We start from the raw sequence: 26,546 nt of genomic DNA, 5'->3' as shown, positions 1-26,546 counted from the left end.
TGCGGTAGGTCAAGTTATTGTTTAGGTTTGGCTAGGATTGTGTGTTAGATCGCAAGTGTAGATTTGGTGATGGTCGTGTGTTGGGTTGGGAATGTAGGTCGGATTGTGATTTAGGTTTAGTGATGGTTAGGTGTTAGTATGTATGTGGTTGTAGGATTGGTCAAGGGTTTAAGTTTGGTGAAGGCTTTGTATTAGGGGGTGGATGTAGGATGGGCCATGGTTAGTGTGTTAGGGTGCGGATGTAGGAACAAGGTTTAGGATTGGAGATAGTTGTTTGTTAGAATTTGGCTGTAGGTAGGGTTATGGTTGTTTGCTAGGGTATGGTTGTAGGTTGGGTCATGGTTTAGGTTAAGTGATAGACGTGTCTTAGGATGTGGGTGTAGTTTGGTTGTGGTTTAGGTTTGGTGATGGTTGTGTATTAGCGTGTGGATGTAGGTTGAGTAACGGTTTAGATTTGACGATGATTGGGTGTTAGTTTGTGGGTGCAGGTTTGTTGATTGTTGAGTGTTAGGATGTAAATGTAGGGTTGGTCTTTGTTGAAGTTTGGTGATGGTTGAGTGTTAGGACGTTGGTGTAGGGTTGATCGTGGTTCAGGCTTGGTGATGGTTGGGTGTTAGGACGTTGGTGTCAGGTTGGTCGTGGTTAAGCCTTGGTGATGGTTGGGTATTAGGACGTAGGTGTAGGGTTGTTTGTGGTTTAGGCTTGGTGATGGTTGGGTATTAGGACGTAGGTGTAGGGTTGATCGTGGTTTAGGCTTGGTGATGGTTGGGTGTTAGGACGTTGGTGTCAGGTTGGTCGTGGTTAAGCCTTGGTGATGGTTGGGTATTAGGACGTAGGTGTAGGGTTGTTTGTGGTTTAGGCTTGGTGATGGTTGGGTGTTAGGACATAGGTGTAGGGTTGGTCGTGGTTAAGCCTTGGTGATGGTTGGGTGTTAGGACATAGGTGTAGGGTTGGTCATGGTTAAGCCTTGGTGATGGTTGGGTATTAGGACGTAGGTGTAGGGTTGGTTGTGGTTTAGCCTTGGTGATGGTTGGGTATTAGGACGTAGGTGTAGGGTTGGTTGTGGTTTAGCCTTGGTGATGGTTGGGTATTAGGACATAGGTGTAGGGTTGGTTGTGGTTTAGCCTTGGTGATGGTTGGGTATTAGGACGTAGGTGTAGGGTTGGTCATGGTTAAGCCTTGGTGATGGTTGGGTATTAGGACATAGGTGTAGGGTTGGTCGTGGTTAAGCCTTGGTGATGGTTGGGTGTTAGGACATAGGTGTAGGGTTGGTCATGGTTAAGCCTTGGTGATGGTTGGGTATTAGGACGTAGGTGTAGGGTTGGTTGTGGTTTAGCCTTGGTGATGGTTGGGTATTAGGACGTAGGTGTAGGGTTGGTTGTGGTTTAGCCTTGGTGATGGTTGGGTATTAGGACGTAGGTGTAGGATTGGTTGTGGTTTAGCCTTGGTGATGGTTGGGTATTAGGACGTAGGTGTAGGGTTGGTTGTGGTTTAGCCTTGGTGATGGTTAGGTATTAGGACATAGGTGTAGGGTTGGTCGTGGTTAAGCCTTGGTGATGGTTGGGTATTAGGACGTAGGTGTAGGGTTGGTTGTGGTTTAGCCTTGGTGATGGTTGGGTATTAGGACATAGGTGTAGGGTTGGTTGTGGTTTAGCCTTGGTGATGGTTGGGTATTAGGACGTAGGTGTAGGGTTGGTTGTGGTTTAGCCTTGGTGATGGTTGGGTATTAGGACATAGGTGTAGGGTTGGTTGTGGTTTAGCCTTGGTGATGGTTGGGTATTAGGACGTAGGTGTAGGGTTGCTTGTGGTTTAGGCTTGGTGATGGTTGGGTATTAGGACGTAGGTGTAGGGTTGCTTGTGGTTTAGGCTTGGTGATGGTTGGGTATTAGGACATAGGTGTAGGGTTGGTCGTGGTTAAGCCTTGGTGATGGTTGGGTGTTAGGACATAGGTCTAGGGTTGGCCGTGGTTAAGCCTTGGTGATGGTTGGGTGTTAGGACATAGGCGTAGGGTTGGTTGTGGTTTAGCCTTGGTGATGGTTGGGTATTAGGACATAGGTGTAGGGTTGGTTGTGGTTTAGCCTTGGTGATGGTTGGGTATTAGGACGTAGGTGTAGGGTTGCTTGTGGTTTAGGCTTGGTGATGGTTGGGTATTAGGACGTAGGTGTAGGGTTGGTTGTGGTTTAGGCTTGGTGATGGTTGGGTATTAGGACATAGGTGTAGGGTTGGTCGTGGTTAAGCCTTGGTGATGGTTGGGTATTAGGACATAGGTGTAGGGTTGGTTGTGGTTTAGCCTTGGTGATGGTTGGGTATTAGGACGTAGGTGTAGGGTTGGTTGTGGTTTAGCCTTGGTGATGGTTGGGTATTAGGACATAGGTGTAGGGTTGGTTGTGGTTTAGCCTTGGTGATGGTTGGGTATTAGGACGTAGGTGTAGGGTTGCTTGTGGTTTAGGCTTGGTGATGGTTGGGTATTAGGACATAGGTGTAGGGTTGGTCGTGGTTAAGCCTTGGTGATGGTTGGGTGTTAGGACATAGGTGTAGGGTTGGTCGTGGTTAAGCCTTGGTGATGGTTGGGTGTTGGTATATGGGTGTAGGATGGGCTATGGTTGTGTGTTAGGGTTTGTGTTAGGGTACTGTGCTCTTTTGGGGTGTGACGCCTCCCTGATGGTTTTGTGATCTCTGCCCCTGTTCCTAATCGAGTCTCAGCGAAATTCAGTGGAGTCTACTGTTCTACATAACCAACTCTCATCATTGCTCCATACATCATGTACATCTGATTATCTTAGGTAACTTGAGGAGACTCTGCCCAAATATCTTATCTCCACTCGCACCCCCGGCAGATGATGGACATTTCCCGCTACATTATAATGAATGATTATTTTCCCACTTTCGGGAGCGGCAGGGATGATATGAGCTCGGAGCGCCATCTTACGTATAGACAGAAAGATCCGGAATAAAATCTCAATCTTAGGGAGATTATAATTTGGGATTTTCCTATAAAGCAGCGGGAAGTGAGCAATGGTGGGCTCAGGTGCGGGGGATGAGATGTGCAGAAAATATTTGCGGTCTCCTTCACATAGACATTGTGTAAGGCTCCAGGCCTGCAGAGGCTACTGGTGATCCCTGGAACCTGCTGGGACCTGTAGTGCCCCACCAGTTGGAGCGTTACAGGCTGTCTATGTCTGCATGAGCGGAAGGTAACCCACCTTGAACTGTCTCGCCTGGTGCTGTCTATGAGACTCTTCCACCTGCTTAAATTTGGACTCCAGTCCTTTCATCTGGTTCTCCATCCTCTCTACGTACTGCAGGTCCCGCTGGGTTCTCCTGTCCAGCACCTCTATGGACTGGGACATATTCTGCACCTGCAAAGAGACCATTACACATCATGTAAGCTGCAGGACCTATAGCGCCATCACCTGCTAAAGCGCAGTACCACCAGGCCTGGGCTATAGGAGGACATCAGCAGAATCATACATCAGTATGTGAACAGCGATTATACACCGGTACCCATCAGTCACATGACCCCATCTACCCCCTTGATGTGCGGTGCTGACATGAAGAGCTCCGGGAACATAGACTAATGATGGGGGTTGTAGTGGAGACTGCTGGTGGGAATGTAATATCCCGCTGCACTTTGCCTCCTGTCTATATATCGATGCCTCTAATGGCCTGTGCGGTCCGGAGGGAGTGCAGCCACTCGCCTGGCGCCCAGGATTTAGGTATCGGATACAGGCAGAGCAAACGTTAGCTAGACATTTAACACACAAAGTCAGCATAAGGTTTGCTACCTCAAGGGGTTAAGCGACGGCTCCTGAGACCATAGAGCGGGCGAGGGCCACCTACCTTCTCCAGTAGCTGCCGGAGCTGCTTTGTCCTGGCGTCTCGCGAGCACATGGTCTGTTGTGGAGCCACCACTGTGCATATACACCGGCCCTCGCTGTCCTGGGCAGAGCTGTATACCTGCCAGCTCTCTTCTGGGTTAGTTGGCAACACCTGGGGATGGAGGAGAGGGCAAACATTTTACAAAATCATCGGGAAATGGAGGAAAAACCTGCGCAGGGAGAGGTGTGGCTGATACCAGAGAGCGACAGTGAGACTGAATATTCTACATTCATGTGCCAGGTATGAGGGCCATTCATTGGAGTTCTATGACGGTGTCCTGCGGTTACAATGTTTCATAGAGAACCCCCCCCCCCCCCCCCGATTCTTCCCGTCACGTCTCTGTAATGATAAGTGCAGAAGCTACTCGATACCAGTGGTTTCCACCAACGAAGCGGATATTAGGGGAATGGAGCTGTGCTGCGGGGTCTAGGGGGGCTCTCCAGCAACATAACATCTCTCAGGCTCAGCAGACAAATGATTGCAACATTATGGGATATATTAAGAATATTACATCCGATAGCAATGGAACATTATACTACGACTATATAATATTACACTAGATTATAGAGCAATATAGCGGGTATAATATTTAGGTATATATATATATATATCCCATACATACACATATATAAGGATATACATATATGGGATAGAAGAGAAGTGTATCAGTACATTAGGGGATTCTACACATAACACTAGACTAGATTATAACTGATATAACGCTACACTATAATCTTCCTGTATAGACTCCACCCGCATCAGAGGATGATGTCACACTACATTATTACAGTCTAACATCTATACACTGGGAATATATTATGTATAACACATTAGGATACGGACATTTATATAATAAGATATCATCTATAATATAATGTACGGCCTGGCGGGTGACCCTGGATATAATATCCACTACGTACGGACCATCCATAAGGATCTGCTGCATGTATCCTCCCTATAGACCCCCGGGGGGTCCTGCACATAATGCACCGGACACTGAGGACCTGCAAATCACTTCCAAATCCCAGGAAGATAAAGCATCCGGAGACATCCTGGATATTGTAACACTGTGTATTATACATCCCTCTCTATACTGTAACACGGTGTATTATACATCCTTCTCTATACTGTAACACTGTGTATTATACATCCCTCTCTATACTGTAACACTGTGTATTATACATCCCTCTCTATACTGTAACACTGTGTATTATACATCCCTCTCTATACTGTAACACTGTGTATTATACATCCCTCTCTATACTGTAACACGGTGTATTATACATCCCTCTCTATACTGTAACACTGTGTATTATACATCCCTCTCTATACTGTAACACTGTGTATTATACATCCCTCTCTATACTGTAACACTGTGTATTATACATCCCTCTCTATACTGTAACACTGTGTATTATACATCCCTCTCTATACTGTAACACTGTGTATTATACATCCCTCTCTATACTGCAACACTGTGTATTATACATCCCTCTCTATACTGCAACACTGTGTATTATACATCCCTCTCTATACTGCAACACTGTGTATTATACATCCCTCTCTATACTGTAACACTGTGTATTATACATCCCTCTCTATACTGTAACACTGTGTATTATACATCCCTCTCTATACTGTAACACTGTGTATTATACATCCCTCTCTATACTGTAACACTGTGTATTATACATCCCTCTCTATACTGTAACACTGTGTATTATACATCCCTCTCTATACTGTAACACTGTGTATTATACATCCCTCTCTATACTGTAACACTGTGTATTATACATCCCTCTCTATACTGTAACACTGTGTATTATACATCCCTCTCTATACTGTAACACTGTGTATTATACATCCCTCTCTATACTGTAACACTGTGTATTATACATCCCTCTCTATACTGTAACACTGTGTATTATACATCCCTCTCTATACTGTAACACTGTGTATTATACATCCCTCTCTATACTGTAACACTGTGTATTATACATCCCTCTCTATACTGTAACACTGTGTATTATACATCCCTCTCTATACTGTAACACTGTGTATTATACATCCCTCTCTATACTGTAACACTGTGTATTATACATCCCTCTCTATACTGTAACACTGTGTATTATACATCCCTCTCTATACTGTAACACTGTGTATTATACATCCCTCTCTATACTGTAACACTGTGTATTATACATCCCTCTCTATACTGTAACACTGTGTATTATACATCCCTCTCTATACTGTAACACTGTGTATTATACACCCCTCTCTATACTGTAACACTGTGTATTATACATCCCTCTCTATACTGTAACACTGTGTATTATACATCCCTCTCTATACTGTAACACTGTGTATTATACATCCCTCTCTATACTGTAACACTGTGTATTATACACCCCTCTCTATACTGTAACACTGTGTATTATACATCCCTCTCTATACTGTAACACTGTGTATTATACATCCCTCTCTATACTGTAACACTGTGTATTATACATCCCTCTATACTGTAACACTGTGTATTATACATCCCTCTCTATACTGTAACACTGTGTATTATACATCCCTCTCTATACTGTAACACTGTGTATTATACATCCCTCTCTATACTGTAACACTGTGTATTATACATCCCTCTATACTGTAACACTGTGTATTATACATCCCTCTCTATACTGTAACATTGTACATTATCTTGTATGTAGAACATTATATAGTTTGTCCTTGATATTGTAACACCGTATTCACCGTACGTCATCTAGATGGTAAGTATTATACGGAGATGTATTGTTATAGGACAAATTCTATATTATAAATAATCCTGTATAATGTAACACTGAGCCTATTGTAACATCCTACATTATAAGCATCATAAATATTATATATCATCCTCTATATAGTAACATTGTAGATTATATATTGTCCTCTATTTATATATTATCCTCTGTTTAGCAATCTAGATTATATAATGTCCTCTATATAGTAACATTGTAGATTATATACAATCCGCTCTATAGTAACATTGTAGATCATATATTGTCCTCTATATACTAACGCTGTAAAATATATATTGTCCTCTATAAAGCCACATTGCAGATTATATGTAGTTCTCTATATAGTTCTATATTGTCTTCTTTATAGTTGTATATTGTCCCCTATGTAGTTCTACATTGCCCTCTATTTAGTAACATTGTATATTATATATAGTCTTCTATATAGTTACATATTGTCTTCTCTCTCTATATATATATTAATTGTCTTCTATATAGTTATATATTGTGTTCTATGTATTTGTACATTGTCCTCTGTTTGGTAAAATGGTAGATTATATATTGTCCTCTATATAGTAACATTGTACATTATAAAATTGTCCTCCATATAGTAACATTGTAGATTATATATTGCCCTCTATATAATAACATTGTAGATTATATATTGTCCTCTATACAGTAACATTGTAGATTATATACTGTCCTCTATATGGTGACATTGTAGATTATATACTGTCCTCTATACAGTAACATTGTAGATTGTAGATTATATACTGTCCTCTATACAGTAACATTGTAGATTGTATACTGTCCTCCATATGGTGACATTGTAGATTATATACTGTCGTCTATACAATAACATTGTAGATTATATACTGTCCTCCATATAATAACATTGTAGATTATATACTGTCCTCTATACAGTAACATTGTAGATTGTATACTGTCCTCCATATGGTGACATTGTAGATTATATACTGTCCTCTATACAGTAACATTGTAGATTGTATACTGTCCTCCATATGGTGACATTGTAGATTATATACTGTCCTCTATACAGTAACATTGTAGATTATATACTGTCCTCCATATAATAACATTGTAGATTATATACTGTCCTCTATACAGTAACATTGTAGATTGTATACTGTCCTCCATATGGTGACATTGTAGATTATATACTGTCCTCTATACAGTAACATTGTAGATTGTATACTGTCCTCCATATGGTGACATTGTAGATTATATACTGTCCTCTATACAGTAACATTGTAGATTATATACTGTCCTCTATATGGTGACTGTAGATTATATACTGTCCTCCATATGGTGACATTGTAGATTATATACTGTCCTCTATACAGTAACATTGTAGATTGTATACTGTCCTCCATATGGTGACATTGTAGATTATATACTGTCGTCTATACAATAACATTGTAGATTATATACTGTCCTCCATATAATAACATTGTAGATTATATACTGTCCTCTATACAGTAACATTGTAGATTATATACTGTCCTCTATATTGTGACATTGTAGATTATATACTGTCCTCTATACAGTAACATTGTAGATTATATACTGTCCTCTATACAGTAACATTGTAGATTATATACTGTCCTCTATATGGTGACTGTAGATTATATACTGTCCTCTATACAGTAACATTGTAGATTGTATACTGTCCTCCATACGGTGACATTGTAGATTATATACTGTCCTCTATACAGTAACATTGTAGATTGTATACTGTCCTCCATATGGTGACATTGTAGATTGTATACTGTCCTCCATATGGTGACATTGTAGATTATATACTGTCCTCTATACAGTAACATTGTAGATTATATACTGTCTTAGAGGGCCGTTCCTTTTGGGCAGTGACCTCGCGGCCGCCCTGTGCCCTCCACCTCTCGTCTCCCTCTTATGGTAATGAAGTTGTAGCGTTTGTGTAAATGTCTCCCTCGTGATGACTTCCTCTATAATGAGCGCTCAGTGTCCCCCTCCTTCTAAGAATAGCGCCCCCCCCCCCCCCCAAACCAAAGGACAAACATGTGGCGATCCCGTGCGGGTGACTTACGCCGGTGCTCCGGTCCAGGACGCCAGGGTTGGCCGCCGTTAGCTTGGTGGTGTTTAAGCCCACCAGCGATGGCAGGGTCTGTGACATCCAGTTGGTGATCATGGCCATGGTGCTCAGGACAACCCCAATTTTGAGTAAAGGCACCGACATCTCTGCTTGGCGTTCCTCCCGCAGCACACCTTCATACTGTAGGCATCGGGCGGGGGGCTCCAGACTGCAGGGGGCTTGCGGGGGACATCTGTGCCTCCCAGGAGTCCAGCACTGCCGGGCGTTTTTTAGACATTTTCTCGTACGGGAAAATCCGAGCCTGGATCCTTCTGCGTCCGCTGATGAGGGATTGAGTGGGCGCTCCGAGCCGGGCGACGCGCAGGAGCCGGTGCTTTCGGAAGCCTCCCTTGGCAGTTGCCGCTCCGCTTCCGGATGAGGTTATTTTGGGAGCGTTCCCTGCTGCTCAGACCGAGCCTCCAGGTCCCCGCCGACCGCGCTGGGCAATTGACATGCAACTTACTGATGAGAGGAAGAATCGGGATGGATTAGAGGCGGCGGCGGCAGGAGGAGGAGGAGGAGGAGGAGGGGCGGCAGGAGAAAACGCAAGCTGATGTCACATCATCCCCCTCCTCTCCCCTCCACTTGTCATCTCTCAGAGGACAGGAGCATTTTAGGGAAGAGAAGATCCAAGTGCAAAAATGTGTTAATTAGAGGCGGCACGTGACTGAGGAGCCCACCTGGGAATAGCGCGGACCATCCCCTCCCCCAGCACCGGCCTCAATTATTAAAGAAGCCGGAACTCATCCGCTACAAGGGCAGAGGCTCCAGATGTTCTACAATACAAACCCGAGTGTCAGCTCCATGGCCCAGACACTGCGGCACATAGGATCCCACAAACATCGCTCATCACTGACTCCATTACTGTAACATCATGTATCACCCTGTATATTATATACCATCCTGTATCCTGTATAATGTATATTATATACCATACTGTATATTATATACCATCCTGTATACTGTACATTATATACCATCCTGTACATTATATACAATCCTGTATACTGTATATTATATACCATCCTGTATACTGTATATTACATACCATCCTGTACATTATATACCATCCTGTATACTGTATATTACATACCATCCTGTACATTATATACCATCCTGTATACTGTATATTATATACCATCTTGTATACTGTATATTATATACCATCCTGTACATTATATACCATCCTGTATGTATACTGTACATTATATACCATCCTGTATACTGTACATTATATACCATCCTGTATACTGTATATTATATACCATCCTGTATACTGTATATTATATACCATCCTGTACATTATATACCATCCTGTATACTGTACATTATATACCATCCTGTATACTGTACATTATATACCATCCTGTATACTGTATATTATATACCATCTTGTATACTGTATATTATATACCATCCTGTATATTATATACCATCCTGTACATTATATACCATCCTGTATAATGTACATTATATACCATCCTGTACATTATATACCATCCTGTATAATGTACATAATATATCATCCTGTATACTGTATATTATATACCATCTTGTATACTGTATATTATATACCATCCTGTATATTATATACCATCCTGTACATTATATACCATCCTGTATAATGTACATTATATACCATCCTGTACATTATATACCATCCTGTATAATGTACATTATATACCATCCTGTATATTATATACCATCCTGTACATTATATACCATCCTGTATAATGTACATTATATACCATCCTGTACATTATATACCATCCTGTATACTGTACATTATATACCATCCTGTATACTGTATATTATATACCATCCTGTATACTGTATATTATATACCATCCTGTACATTATATACCATCCTGTATACTGTACATTATATACCATCCTGTATACTGTACATTATATACCATCCTGTATACTGTATATTATATACCATCTTGTATACTGTATATTATATACCATCCTGTATATTATATACCATCCTGTACATTATATACCATCCTGTATAATGTACATTATATACCATCCTGTACATTATATACCATCCTGTATAATGTACATAATATATCATCCTGTATACTGTATATTATATACCATCTTGTATACTGTATATTATATACCATCCTGTATATTATATACCATCCTGTACATTATATACCATCCTGTATAATGTACATTATATACCATCCTGTACATTATATACCATCCTGTATAATGTACATTATATACCATCCTGTATATTATATACCATCCTGTACATTATATACCATCCTGTATAATGTACATTATATACCATCCTGTATATTATATACCATCCTGTACATTATATACCATCCTGTATACTGTATATTATATACCATCCTGTACATTATATACCATCCTGTATACTGTACATTATATACCATCCTGTATACTGTACATTATATACCATCCTGTATACTGTATATTATATACCATCCTGTACATTATATACCATCCTGTATACTGTATATTATATACCATCCTGTATACTGTATATTATATACCATCCTGTATACCATCCTGTATATTATATACCATCCTGTATAATGTACTATATATTATATCATATATTGTCCTATATATTATACATAATCCTGTATATTACACTGTATATTATATATAATCCTGTATAATTTCCTGTGTATTCTCCTGTATACTGTAACATTATATATTGTCCTGTATACTGTAACAACATGTGACCCAGAGACAAAAGTAACAGACGGATATTCAGGTTCTTTCCTGGCATTTGGCCCCTAGTGGCCCCCAGCACCTGCCCTGGCTCCGGTGCCCGATGCCATGAGGAGGGGCCGCCCCTGTATACCCCGTATACATCTGTATTACTTGTCCTGCAATGCCGGAGAGGCTGCGGTCATCACAATGTGGCGAGGAAGGAGTTAAGGCGTGACAGTGATGGATGGAGGGCGATGCGCAGGTCCCTGCAGGGAATACATTAGAAATCTGACAGTCGCTCAGGTATGAGGACCATTAACATAATATATTTAAATCAGTCCTGGGGAAAGTGCTTACACAGGTAGAGCGCCTCGGGCGGCCAGCGGCGGGGGGAGGCACCGGCACCTCAATTCATGGCAATTAGCGACACAGATGACAGCAGAGAAGAGCGGGGGAGTGGCGCCATCTGGTGCTGCTTCCCTGTACTGCAGGACCCAGTCTTGACCCTCACAGGGACCCATTGCCACTAGATTTACTGCACCCCTTTAATACTACTGCACTAAGGACCCACCCTGGAGCACCCCACTACTGCACTAAGGACCCGCCCTGGAGCACCCCACTACTGCACTAAGGACCCGCCCTGGAGCACCCCACTACTGCACTAAGGACCCGCCCTGGCGCAACCCACTACTGCACTAAGGACCCGCCCTGGCGCAACCCACTACTGCACTAAGGGCCCGCTCTGGCGCAACCCACTACTGCACTAAGGGCCCGCCCTGGAGCACCCCACTACTGCACTAAGGGCCCGCCCTGGCGCAACCCACTACTGCACTAAGGGCCCGCTCTGGCGCAACCCACTACTGCACTAAGGGCCCGCCCTGGAGCACCCCACTACTGCACTAAGGACCCGCCCTGGAGCACCCCACTACTGCACTAAGGGCCCGCTCTGGCGCAACCCACTACTGCACTAAGGGCCCGCCCTGGAGCACCCCACTACTGCACTAAGGGCCCGCCCTGGAGCACCCCACTACTGCACTAAGGGCCCGCCCTGGAGCACCCCACTACTGCACTAAGGGCCCGCCCTGGAGCACCCCACTACTGCACTAAGGACCCGCCCTGGAGCCCCCCACTACTGCACTAAGGACCCGCCCTGGAGCACCCCACTACTGCACTAAGGACCCGCCTTGGAGCACCCCACTACTGCACTAAGGGCCCGCCCTGGAGCACCCCACTGCTGCACTAAGGGCCCGCCCTGGAGCACCCCACTACTGCACTAAGGACCCGCCCTGGCGCAACCCACTACTGCACTAAGGGCCCGCTCTGGCGCAACCCACTACTGCACTAAGGGCCCGCCCTGGAGCACCCCACTACTGCACTAAGGACCCGCCCTGGAGCACCCCACTACTGCACTAAGGGCCCGCTCTGGCGCAACCCACTACTGCACTAAGGGCCCGCCCTGGAGCACCCCACTACTGCACTAAGGGCCCGCCCTGGAGCACCCCACTACTGCACTAAGGGCCCGCCCTGGAGCACCCCACTACTGCACTAAGGGCCCGCCCTGGAGCACCCCACTGCTGCACTAAGGGCCCGCCCTGGAGCACCCCACTACTGCACTAAGGACCCGCCCTGGAGCACCCCACTACTGCACTAAGGACCCGCCTTGGAGCACCCCACTACTGCACTAAGGGCCCGCCCTGGAGCACCCCACTGCTGCACTAAGGGCCCGCCCTGGAGCACCGCACTGCTGCACTAAGGGCCCACCCTGGAGCACCCCACTACTGCACTAAGGACCCGCCCTGGAGCACCCCGCTACTGCACTAAGGACCCGCCCTGGAGCACCCCGCTACTGCACTAAGGACCCGCCCTGGAGCACCCCGCTACTGCACTAAGGACCCGCCCTGGAGCACCCCGCTACTGCACTAAGGACCCGCCCTGGAGCACCCCGCTACTGCACTAAGGGCCCGCCCTGGAGCACCCCGCTACTGCACTAAGGGCCCGCCCTGGAGCACCCCGCTACTGCACTAAGGGCCCGCCCTGGTGCACCCCGCTACTGCACTAAGGACCCGCCCTGGAGCACCCCACTACTGCACTAAGGACCCGCCTTGGAGCACCCCACTACTGCACTAAGGGCCCGCCCTGGAGCACCCCACTGCTGCACTAAGGGCCCGCCCTGGAGCACCGCACTGCTGCACTAAGGGCCCGCCCTGGAGCACCCCACTACTGCACTAAGGACCCGCCCTGGAGCACCCCGCTACTGCACTAAGGACCCGCCCTGGAGCACCCCGCTACTGCACTAAGGACCCGCCCTGGAGCACCCCGCTACTGCACTAAGGACCCGCCCTGGAGCACCCCGCTACTGCACTAAGGGCCCGCCCTGGAGCACCCCGCTACTGCACTAAGGGCCCGCCCTGGAGCACCCCGCTACTGCACTAAGGGCCCGCCCTGGTGCACCCCGCTACTGCACTAAGGGCCCGCCCTGGAGCACCCCGCTACTGCACTAAGGGCCCGCCCTGGTGCACCCCGCTACTGCACTAAGGACCCTCGCTGGAGCACCCCGCTACTGCACTAAGGACCCGCCCTGGCGCAACCCACTACTGCACTAAGGGCCCGCTCAGGCGCAACCCGCTACTGCACTAAGGGCCCGCCCTGGAGCACCCCGCTACTGCACTAAGGACCCGCCCTGGAGCACCCCGCTACTGCACTAAGGACCCGCCCTGGAGCACCCCGCTACTGCACTAAGGACCCGCCCTGGAGCACCCCGCTACTGCACTAAGGACCCGCCCTGGAGCACCCCACTACTGCACTAAGGGCCCGCTCTGGCGCAACCCACTACTGCACTAAGGGCCCGCCCTGGAGCACCCCACTACTGCACTAAGGGCCCGCCCTGGAGCACCCCACTACTGTACTGAGGGCCCGCCCTGGAGCACCCCACTACTGCACTAAGGGCCCGCCCTGGAGCACCCCACTGCTGCACTAAGGGCCCGCCCTGGAGCACCCCACTACTGCACTAAGGACCCGCCCTGGAGCACCCCACTACTGCACTAAGGACCCGCCCTGGAGCACCCCACTACTGCACTAAGGGCCCGCCCTGGAGCACCCCACTACTGCACTAAGGACCCGCCCTGGAGCACCCCGCTACTACACTAAGGACCCGCCCTGGAGCACCCCGCTACTGCACTAAGGGCCCGCCCTGGAGCACCCCGCTACTGCACTAAGGGCCCGCCCTGGAGCACCCCGATACTGCACTAAGGGCCCGCCCTGGTGCACCCCGCTACTGCACTAAGGACCCGCCCTGGAGCACCCCGCTACTGCACTAAGGGCCCGCCCTGGTGCACCCCGCTACTGCACTAAGGACCCTCCCTGGAGCACCCCACTACTACACTAAGGACCCGCCCTGGCGCAACCCACTACTGCACTAAGGGCCCGCTCTGGCGCAACCCACTACTGCACTAAGGGCCCGCCCTGGAGCACCCCGCTACTGCACTAAGGACCCGCCCTGGAGCACCCCACTACTGCACTAAGGACCCGCCCTGGAGCACCCCACTACTTCACTAAGGACCCGCCCTGGAGCACCCCACTACTGCACTAAGGGCCCGCCCTGGAGCACCCCACTACTGCACTAAGGGCCCGCCCTGGAGCACCCCACTACTGCACTAAGGGCCCGCCCTGGAGCACCCCACTACTGCACTAAGGGCCCGCCCTGGAGCACCCCACTACTGCACTAAGGGCCCGCCCTGGAGCACCCCACTACTGCACTACGGGCCCGCCCTGGAGCACCCCACTACTGCACTACGGGCCCGCCCTGGAGCACCCCACTACTGCACTACGGGCCCGCCCTGGAGCACCCCACTACTGCACTAAGGACCCGCCCTGGAGCACCCCACTACTGCACTAAGGACCCGCCCTGGAGCACCCCACTACTGCACTAAGGACCCGCCCTGGAGCACCCCACTACTGCACTACGGGCCCGCCCTGGAGCACCCCACTACTGCACTACGGGCCCGCCCTGGAGCACCCCACTACTGCACTAAGGACCGGGGTCACGCGTTACTCCCCGCAGCATCATACCGAGGTCATTGTGGAAAACAATACTCCCATCCTCCAGCGTCCACACTCTGAGCCCAGGCTGCAGATAAATATAGAGACAACGCTGCCCCCTGCTGCCTCTCATGTGATATCCAGCCTGCAGAGATTGTGGACGGACTGTAGAGGGCAGCACAACACTGACAATGTGACTACTGCTCCACATCACCAGGTACAGGGAGGACACAATCTATTACTCTCTGTTATCAGCCATTACATCCCAGGGAGAGGGGACTGTACAGGGGGGATACAATCTATTACTCTCTGTTATCAGCCATTACATCCCAGGGAGAGGAGACTGTACAGGGAGGACACAATCTATTACTCTCTGTTATCAGCCATTACATCCCAGGGAGAGGGGACTGTACAGGGGGGACACAATCTATTACTCTCTGTTATCAGCCATTACACCCCGGGGAGAGGAGACTGTACAGGGGGGATACAATCTATTACTCTCTGTTATCAGCCATTACATCCCGGGGAGAGGAGACTGTACAGGGGGGATACAATCTATTACTCTCTGTTATCAGCCATTACATCCCGGGGAGAGGAGACTGTACAGGGGGATACAATCTATTACTCTCTGTTATCAGCCATTACACCCCGGGGAGAGGAGACTGTACAGGGGGATACAATCTATTACTCTCTGTTATCAGCCATTACATCCCGGGGAGAGGAGACTGTACAGGGGGGATACAATCTATTACTCTCTGTTATCAGCCATTACATCCCGGGGAGAGGAGACTGTACAGGGGGGGATACAATCTATTACTCTCTGTTATCAGCCATTACACCCCGGGGAGAGGAGACTGTACAGGGGGGATACAATCTATTACTCTCTGTTATCAGCCATTACACCCCGGGGAGAGGAGACTGTACAGGGGGGATACAATCTATTACTCTCTGTTATCAGCCATTACATCCCGGGGAGAGGAGACTGTACAGGGGGGGATACAATCTATTACTCTCTGTTATCAGCCATTACACCCCGGGGAGAGGAGACTGTACAGGGGGGGATACAATCTATTACTCTCTGTTATCAGCCATTACATCCCGGGGAGAGGAGACTGTACAGGGGGGATACAATCTATTACTCTCTGTTATCAGCCATTACATCCCGGGGAGAGGAGACTGTACAGGGGGGATACAATCTATTACTCTCTGTTATCAGCCATTACACCCCGGGGAGAGGAGACTGTACAGGGGGGGATACAATCTATTACTCTCTGTTATCAGCCATTACACCCCGGGGAGAGGAGACTGTACAGGGGGGGATACAATCTATTACTCTCTGTTATCAGCCATTACATCCCAGGGAGAGGGGACTGTACAGGGGGGACACAATCTATTACTCTCTGTTATCAGCCATTACATCCCAGGGAGAGGGGACTGTACAGGGGGGGATACAATCTATTACTCTCTGTTATCAGCCATTACACCCCGGGGAGAGGAGACTGTACAGGGGGGATACAAGCTATTACTCTCTGTTATCAGCCATTACATCCCGGGGAGAGGAGACTGTACAGGGGGGATACAATCTATTACTCTCTGTTATCAGCCATTACACCCCGGGGAGAGGAGACTGTACAGGGGGGATACAATCTATTACTCTCTGTTATCAGCCATTACACTCCGGGGAGAGGAGACTGTACAGGGGGGGATACAATCTATTACTCTCTGTTATCAGCCATTACATCCCGGGGAGAGGAGACTGTACAGGGGGGATACAATCTATTGCTCTCTGTTATCAGCCATTACACCTCGGGGAGAGGAGACTGTACAGGGGGGATACAATCTATTACTCTCTGTTATCAGCCATTACATCCCGGGGAGAGGAGACTGTACAGGGGGGGATACAATCTATTACTCTCTGTTATCAGCCATTACATCCCGGGGAGAGGAGACTGTACAGGGGGGATACAATCTATTACTCTCTGTTATCAGCCATTACATCCCGGGGAGAGGAGACTGTACAGGGGGGGATACAATCTATTACTCTCTGTTATCAGCCATTACACCCCAGGGAGAGGAGACTGTACAGGGGGGGATACAATCTATTACTCTCTGTTATCAGCCATTACATCCCGGGGAGAGGAGACTGTACAGGGGGATACAATCTATTACTCTCTGTTATCAGCCATTACACCCCGGGGAGAGGAGACTGTACAGGGGGGATACAATCTATTACTCTCTGTTATCAGCCATTACACCCCGGGGAGAGGAGACTGTACAGGGGGGATACAATCTATTACTCTCTGTTATCAGCCATTACATCCCGGGGAGAGGAGACTGTACAGGGGGGATACAATCTATTACTCTCTGTTATCAGCCATTACATCCCGGGGAGAGGAGACTGTACAGGGGGGGATACAATCTATTACTCTCTGTTATCAGCCATTACATCCCGGGGAGAGGAGACTGTACAGGGGGGGGGGATACAATCTATTACTCTCTGTTATCAGCCATTACACCCCGGGGAGAGGAGACTGTACAGGAGGGGATACAATCTATTACTCTCTTATCAGCCATTACATCCCGGGGAGAGGAGACTGTACAGGGGGATACAATCTATTACTCTCTGTTATCAGCCATTACACCCCGGGGAGAGGAGACTGTACAGGGGGGGGATACAATCTATTACTCTCTGTTATCAGCCATTACATCCCGGGGAGAGGAGACTGTACAGGGGGGATACAATCTATTACTCTCTATTATCAGCCATTACATCCCGGGGAGAGGAGACTGTACAGGGGGGGGGGGATACAATCTATTACTCTCTGTTATCAGCCATTACATCCCGGGGAGAGGAGACTGTACAGGGGGGATACAATCTATTACTCTCTGTTATCAGCCATTACATCCCGGGGAGAGGAGACTGTACAGGGGGATACAATCTATTACTCTCTGATATCAGCCATTACACCCCGGGGAGAGGAGACTGTACAGGGGGGGTACAATCTATTACTCTCTGTTATCAGCCATTACACCCCGGGGAGAGGAGACTGTACAGGGGGGATACAATCTATTACTCTCTGTTATCAGCCATTACATCCCGGGGAGAGGAGACTGTACAGGGGGGATACAATCTATTACTCTCTGTTATCAGCCATTACATCCCGGGGAGAGGAGACTGTACAGGGGGATACAATCTATTACTCTCTGATATCAGCCATTACACCCCGGGGAGAGGAGACTGTACAGGGGGATACAATCTATTACTCTCTGTTATCAGCCATTACACCCCGGGGAGAGGAGACTGTACAGGGGGATACAATCTATTACTCTCTGTTATCAGCCATTACATCCCGGGGAGAGGAGACTATACAGGGGGGATACAATCTATTACTCCCTGTTATCAGCCATTACATCCTGGGGAGAGGAGACTGTACAGGGGGGATACAATCTATTACTCTCTGTTATCAGCCATTACACCCCGGGGAGAGGAGACTGTACAGAGGGATACAATCTATTACTCTCTGTTATCAGCCGTTACACCCCGGGGAGAGGAGACTGTACAGGGGGGATACAATCTATTACTCTCTGTTATCAGCCATTACACCCCGGGGAGAGGAGACTGTACAGGGGGGATACAATCTATTACTCTCTGTTATCAGCCATTACATCCCGGGGAGAGGAGACTGTACAGGGGGGATACAATCTATTACTCTCTGTTATCAGCCATTACATCCTGGGGAGAGGAGACTGTACAGGGGGATACAATCTATTACTCTCTGTTATCAGCCATTACACCCCGGGGAGAGGAGACTGTACAGGGGCATACAATCTATTACTCTCTGTTATCAGCCATTACATCCCGGGGAGAGGAGACTGTACAGGGGGGGATACACTCTATTACTCTCTGTTATCAGCCATTACATCCCGGGGAGAGGAGACTGTACAGGGGAGGGATACAATCTATTACTCTCTGTTATCAGCCATTACACCCCGGGGAGAGGAGACTGTACAGGGGGGATACAATCTATTACTCTCTGTTATCAGCCATTACATCCCGGGGAGAGGAGACTGTACAGGGGGGATACAATCTATTACTCTCTGTTATCAGCCATTACATCCTGGGGAGAGGAGACTGTACAGGGGGATACAATCTATTACTCTCTGTTATCAGCCATTACACCCCGGGGAGAGGAGACTGTACAGGGGCATACAATCTATTACTCTCTGTTATCAGCCATTACATCCCGGGGAGAGGAGACTGTACAGGGGGGGATACACTCTATTACTCTCTGTTATCAGCCATTACATCCCGGGGAGAGGAGACTGTACAGGGGGGATACAATCTATTACTCTCTGTTATCAGCCATTACACCCCGGGGAGAGGAGACTGTACAGGGAGGATACAATCTATTACTCTCTGTTATCAGCCATTACATCCCGGGGAGAGGAGACTGTACAGGGGGGGATACAATCTATTACTCTCTGTTATCAGCCATTACATCCCGGGGAGAGGAGACTGTACAGGGGGGGATACAATCTATTACTCTCTGTTATCAGCCATTACATCCCGGGGAGAGGAGACTGTGCAGGGGGGACACAATCTATTACTCTCTGTTATCAGCCACTACATCCCGGGGAGAGGAGACTGTACAGGGGGGATACAATCTATTACTCTCTGTTATCAGCCATTACATCCCGGGGAGAGGAGACTGTACAGGGGGGATACAATCTATTACTCTCTGTTATCAGCCATTACATCCCGGGGAGAGGAGACTGTACAGGGGGGGGGGATACAATCTATTACTCTCTGTTATCAGCCATTACATCCCGGGGAGAGGAGACTGTACAGGGGGGATACAATCTATTACTCTCTGTTATCAGCCATTACATCCCGGGGAGAGGAGACTGTACAGGGGGGATACAATCTATTACTCTCTGTTATCAGCCATTACACCCCGGGGAGAGGAGACTGTACAGGGGGGGATACAATCTATTACTCTCTGTTATCAGCCATTACACCCCGGGGAGAGGAGACTGTACAGGGGGGATACAATCTATTACTCTCTGTTATCAGCCATTACACCCCGGGGAGAGGAGACTGTACAGGGGGATACAATCTATTACTCTCTGTTATCAGCCATTACATCCCGGGGAGAGGAGACTGTACAGGGGGATACAATCTATTACTCTCTGTTATCAGCCATTACACCCCGGGGAGAGGAGACTGTACAGGGGGATACAATCTATTACTCTCTGTTATCAGCCATTACACCCCGGGGAGAGGAGACTGTACAGGGGGGGATACAATCTATTACTCTCTGTTATCAGCCATTACATCCCGGGGAGAGGAGACTGTATAGGGGGGGGGGATACAATCTATTACTCTCTGTTATCAGCCATTACATCCCGGGGAGAGGAGACTGTACAGGGGGGGGGGATACAATCTATTACTCTCTGTTATCAGCCATTACATCCCGGGGAGAGGAGACTGTACAGGGGGATACAATCTATTACTCTCTGTTATCAGCCATTACATCCCGGGGAGAGGAGACTGTACAGGGGGGGATACAATCTATTACTCTCTGTTATCAGCCATTACACCCCGGGGAGAGGAGACTGTACAGGGGGGATACAATCTATTACTCTCTGTTATCAGCCATTACATCCCGGGGAGAGGAGACTGTACAGGGGGGATACAATCTATTACTCTCTGTTATCAGCCATTACATCCCGGGGAGAGGAGACTGTACAGGGGGGGATACTATCTATTACTCTCTGGTATCAGCCATTACATCCCGGGGAGAGGAGACTGTACAGGGGGGATACAATCTATTACTCTCTGGTATCAGCCATTACACCCCGGGGAGAGGAGACTGTACAGGGGGGGATACAATCTATTACTCTCTGTTATCAGCCATTACATCCTGGGGAGAGGAGACTGTACAGGGGGGGATACAATCTATTACTCTCTGTTATCAGCCATTACATCCCGGGGAGAGGAGACTGTACAGGGGGGGATACAATCTATTACTCTCTGTTATCAGCCATTACACCCCGGGGAGAGGAGACTGTACAGGGGGATACAATCTATTACTCTCTGTTATCAGCCATTACATCCCGGGGAGAGGAGACTGTACAGGGGGGATACAATCTATTACTCTCTGTTATCAGCCACTACATCCCGGGGAGAGGAGACTGTACAGGGGGGATGCAATCTATTACTCTCTGTTATCAGCCATTACATCCCGGGGAGAGGAGACTGTACAGGGGGATACAATCTATTACTCTCTGTTATCAGCCATTACATCCCGGGGAGAGGAGACTGTACAGGGGGGGGATACAATCTATTACTCTCTGTTATCAGCCATTACATCCCAGGGAGAGGAGACTGTACAGGGGGATACAATCTATTACTCTCTGTTATCAGCCATTACATCCCGGGGAGAGGAGACTGTACAGGGAGGATACAATCTATTACTCTCTGTTATCAGCCATTACATCCCGGGGAGAGGAGACTGTACAGGGGGGGGATACAATCTATTACTCTCTGTTATCAGCCATTACATCCCGGGGGGAGGAGACTGTGCAGGGGGGATACAATCTATTACTCTCTGTTATCAGCCATTACATCCCGGGGAGAGGAGACTGTACAGGGGGGATACAATCTATTACTCTCTGGTATCAGCCATTACACCCCGGGGAGAGGAGACTGTACAGGGGGGGATACAATCTATTACTCTCTGTTATCAGCCATTACATCCTGGGGAGAGGAGACTGTACAGGGGGGGATACAATCTATTACTCTCTGTTATCAGCCATTACATCCCGGGGAGAGGAGACTGTACAGGGGGGGATACAATCTATTACTCTCTGTTATCAGCCATTACACCCCGGGGAGAGGAGACTGTACAGGGGGATACAATCTATTACTCTCTGTTATCAGCCATTACATCCCGGGGAGAGGAGACTGTACAGGGGGGATACAATCTATTACTCTCTGTTATCAGCCACTACATCCCGGGGAGAGGAGACTGTACAGGGGGGATGCAATCTATTACTCTCTGTTATCAGCCATTACATCCCGGGGAGAGGAGACTGTACAGGGGGATACAATCTATTACTCTCTGTTATCAGCCATTACATCCCGGGGAGAGGAGACTGTACAGGGGGGGGATACAATCTATTACTCTCTGTTATCAGCCATTACATCCCAGGGAGAGGAGACTGTACAGGGGGGATACAATCTATTACTCTCTGTTATCAGCCATTACATCCCGGGGAGAGGAGACTGTACAGGGAGGATACAATCTATTACTCTCTGTTATCAGCCATTACATCCCGGGGAGAGGAGACTGTACAGGGGGGGGATACAATCTATTACTCTCTGTTATCAGCCCGGGGAGAGGAGACTGTACAGGGGGGGATACAATCTATTACTCTCTGTTATCAGCCATTACATCCCAGGGAGAGGAGACTGTACAGGGGGATACAATCTATTACTCTCTGTTATCAGCCATTACATCCCGGGGAGAGGAGACTGTACAGGGGGGGGATACAATCTATTACTCTCTGTTATCAGCCATTACACCCCGGGGAGAGGAGACTGTACAGGGGGGGATACAATCTATTACTCTCTGTTATCAGCCATTACACCCCGGGAAGAGGAGACTGTGCAGGGGGATATTGCTCTCTGTTATCAGCTGCTCCAGCACGGTAATAGACGCCGGTCCTTTTAGTGCTGTACATGATGAATATTTCAGGACCCTGCACTTAGCATTAAATATTAGTGGGGTCTGGTGCGCTTGGTCCTGCCGGCTGAGTGCTTCTGAGAACGCTGGCGCTGATGGTGGGGGACGACCCACTCCTGCCTGGGCACTTTACAGAGCGGCCATCTATGAAGACTCCACAGCATCTCACATAGGAAAGTGCAGCGCTGACCCGTTTGTGGGCGACTCTTTTATTCCATCACATCATCAATCTACAATATCAACGTTACATCCATACAGGAGAACATATACAGGATAGGAGTAGTAGTACTGTGCTGTGTCCATATACACAGGATAGGAGTAGTAGTACTGAGCACTGCCCATGTATACAGGATTGGAGTAGTAGTACTGTGCCCATATATACAGGATAGGAGTAGTAGTACTGTGCTGTGCCCATATATACAGGATAGGAGTAGTAGTACTGTGCAGTGTCCATATACACAGGATAGGAGTAGTAGTACTGTGCTGTGTCCATATATACAGGATAGGAGTAGTAGTACTGTACTGTGCCCATATATACAGGATAGGAGTAGTAGTACTGTACTGTGCCCATATATACAGGATAGGAGTAGTAGTACTGTGCTGTGCCCATATACACAGGATAGGAGTAGTAGTACTGTGCTGTGCCCATATATACAGGATAGGAGTAGTAGTACTGTGCAGTGTCCATATACACAGGATAGGAGTAGTAGTACTGTGCAGTGTCCATATATACAGGATAGGAGTAGTAGTACTGTGCTGTGCCCATATACACAGGATAGGAGTAGTAGTACTGTGCTGTGCCCATATATACAGGATAGGAGTAGTAGTACTGTGCAGTGTCCATATACACAGGATAGGAGTAGTAGTACTGTGCAGTGTCCATATATACAGGATAGGAGTAGTAGTACTGTGCTGTGCACATGTATACAGGATAGGAGTAGTAGTAGTACTGTGCTGTCACCATATATACAGGATAGGAGTAGTAGTACTGTGCTGTGCCCATATATACAGGATAGTAGTAGTAGTAGTACTGTGCTGTCACCATATATACAGGATAGGAGTAGTAGTACTGTGCTGTGTCCAGAACCCCAGAACTACACAGGAGGACCCGGTCACTGACCTGACACCCAGAACTACACAGGAGGACCCGGTCACTGACCTGACACCCAGAGCTACACAGGAGGACCCGGTCACTGACCTGTCACCCAGAACTACACAGGAGGACCCGGTCACTGACCTGACACCCAGAACTACACAGGAGGACCCAGTCACTGACCTGACACCCAGAACTACACAGGAGGACCTGGTCACTGACCTGACACCCAGAACTACACAGGAGGACCCGGTCACTGACCTGACACCCAGAACTACACAGGAGGACCCGGTCACTGACCTGACACCCAGAGCTACACAGGAGGACCCGGTCACTGACCTGACACCCAGAGCTACACAGGAGGACCCGGTCACTGACCTGACACCCAGAACTACACAGGAGGACCCGGTCACTGACCTGACACCCAGAACTACACAGGAGGACCCGGTCACTGACCTGACACCCAGAACTACACAGGAGGACCCGGTCACTGACCTGACACCCAGAACTACACAGGAGGACCCGGTCACTGACCTGACACCCAGAACTACACAGGAGGACCCGGTCACTGACCTGACACCCAGAGCTACACAGGAGGACCCGGTCACTGACCTGACACCCAGAGCTACACAGGAGGACCCGGTCACTGACCTGACACCCAGAGCTACACAGGAGGACCCGGTCACTGACCTGACACCCAGAACTACACAGGAGGACCCGGTCACTGACCTGACACCCAGAACTACACAGGAGGACCCGGTCACTGACCTGACACCCAGAACTACACAGGAGGACCCGGTCACTGACCTGACACCCAGAACTACACAGGAGGACCCGGTCACTGACCTGACACCCAGAGCTACACAGGAGGACCCGGTCACTGACCTGACACCCAGAACTACACAGGAGGACCTGGTCACTGACCTGTCACCCAGAACTACACAGGAGGACCCGGTCACTGACCAAACACCCAGAACTACACAGGAGGACCCGGTCACTGACCTGACACCCAGAACTACACAGGAGGACCCGGTCACTGACCTGACACCCAGAACTACACAGGAGGACCTGGTCACTGACCTGACACCCAGAACTACACAGGAGGACCCGGTCACTGACCTGACACCCAGAACTACACAGGAGGACCCGGTCACTGACCTGACACCCAGAGCTACACAGGAGAACCTGGTCACTGACCTGACACCCAGAGCTACACAGGAGAACCTGGTCACTGACCTGACACCCAGAACTACACAGGAGGACCTGGTCACTGACCTGACACCCAGAACTACACAGGAGAACCTGGTCACTGACCTGACACCCAGAACTACACAGGAGGACCCGGTCACTGACCTGACACCCAGAACTACACAGGAGAACCTGGTCACTGACCTGACACCCAGAACTACACAGGAGGACCCGGTCACTGACCTGACACCCAGAACTACACAGGAGGACCCGGTCACTGACCTGACACCCAGAGCTACACAGGAGGACCTGGTCACTGACCTGACACCCAGAACTACACAGGAGGACCCGGTCACTGACCTGACACCCAGAACTACACAGGAGGACCCGGTCACTGACCTGACACCCAGAACTACACAGGAGGACCTGGTCACTGACCTGACACCCAGAGCTACACAGGAGGACCCGGTCACTGACCAAACACCCAGAACTACACAGGAGGACCTGGTCACTGACCTGACACCCAGAGCTACACAGGAGGACCCGGTCACTGACCTGACACCCAGAGCTACACAGGAGGACCTGGTCACTGACCTGACACCCAGAACTACACAGGAGGACCCGGTCACTGACCTGACACCCAGAACTACACAGGAGGACCCGGTCACTGACCTGACACCCAGAACTACACAGGAGGACCTGGTCACTGACCTGACACCCAGAACTACACAGGAGGACCCGGTCACTGACCTGACACCCAGAACTACACAGGAGGACCTGGTCACTGACCTGACACCCAGAACTACACAGGAGGACCTGGTCACTGACCTGACACCCAGAACTACACAGGAGGACCCGGTCACTGACCTGACACCCAGAACTACACAGGAGGACCCGGTCACTGACCTGACACCCAGAGCTACACAGGAGGACCTGGTCACTGATCTGACACCCAGAACTACACAGGAGGACCTGGTCACTGACCT

The 26,546-nt window shown here is 48.7% G+C and overlaps 1 protein-coding gene across 3 annotated transcripts in view; it reads right to left on the bottom strand.

Annotated features, from left to right (window-relative positions):
• Positions 1-26,546, bottom strand: part of OLFM1 (olfactomedin 1) — a 94,654-nt gene that overhangs the window by 34,952 nt on the left and 33,156 nt on the right. For 2 of the 3 annotated variants that reach the window (XM_072125806.1, XM_072125805.1), the window contains exons 2-3: positions 3,841-3,990; positions 3,204-3,359 (exon numbers count right to left, since the gene is read on the bottom strand). In XM_072125806.1, the coding sequence (XP_071981907.1) occupies positions 3,204-3,359; positions 3,841-3,891 (207 nt within the window). In that variant the 5' untranslated portion in view covers positions 3,892-3,990. Of the gene's footprint in view, positions 1-3,203; positions 3,360-3,840; positions 3,991-8,748; positions 9,296-26,546 lie in introns of those variants that run through there. The other variant, XM_072125804.1, reaches the window with a different exon arrangement.

Source organism: Engystomops pustulosus, chromosome 9 (genome assembly GCF_040894005.1).
Source record: "Engystomops pustulosus chromosome 9, aEngPut4.maternal, whole genome shotgun sequence".
Lineage (NCBI taxonomy): Eukaryota > Metazoa > Chordata > Amphibia > Anura > Leptodactylidae > Engystomops > Engystomops pustulosus.
This window is presented reverse-complemented; position numbering and strand designations above follow the sequence as displayed.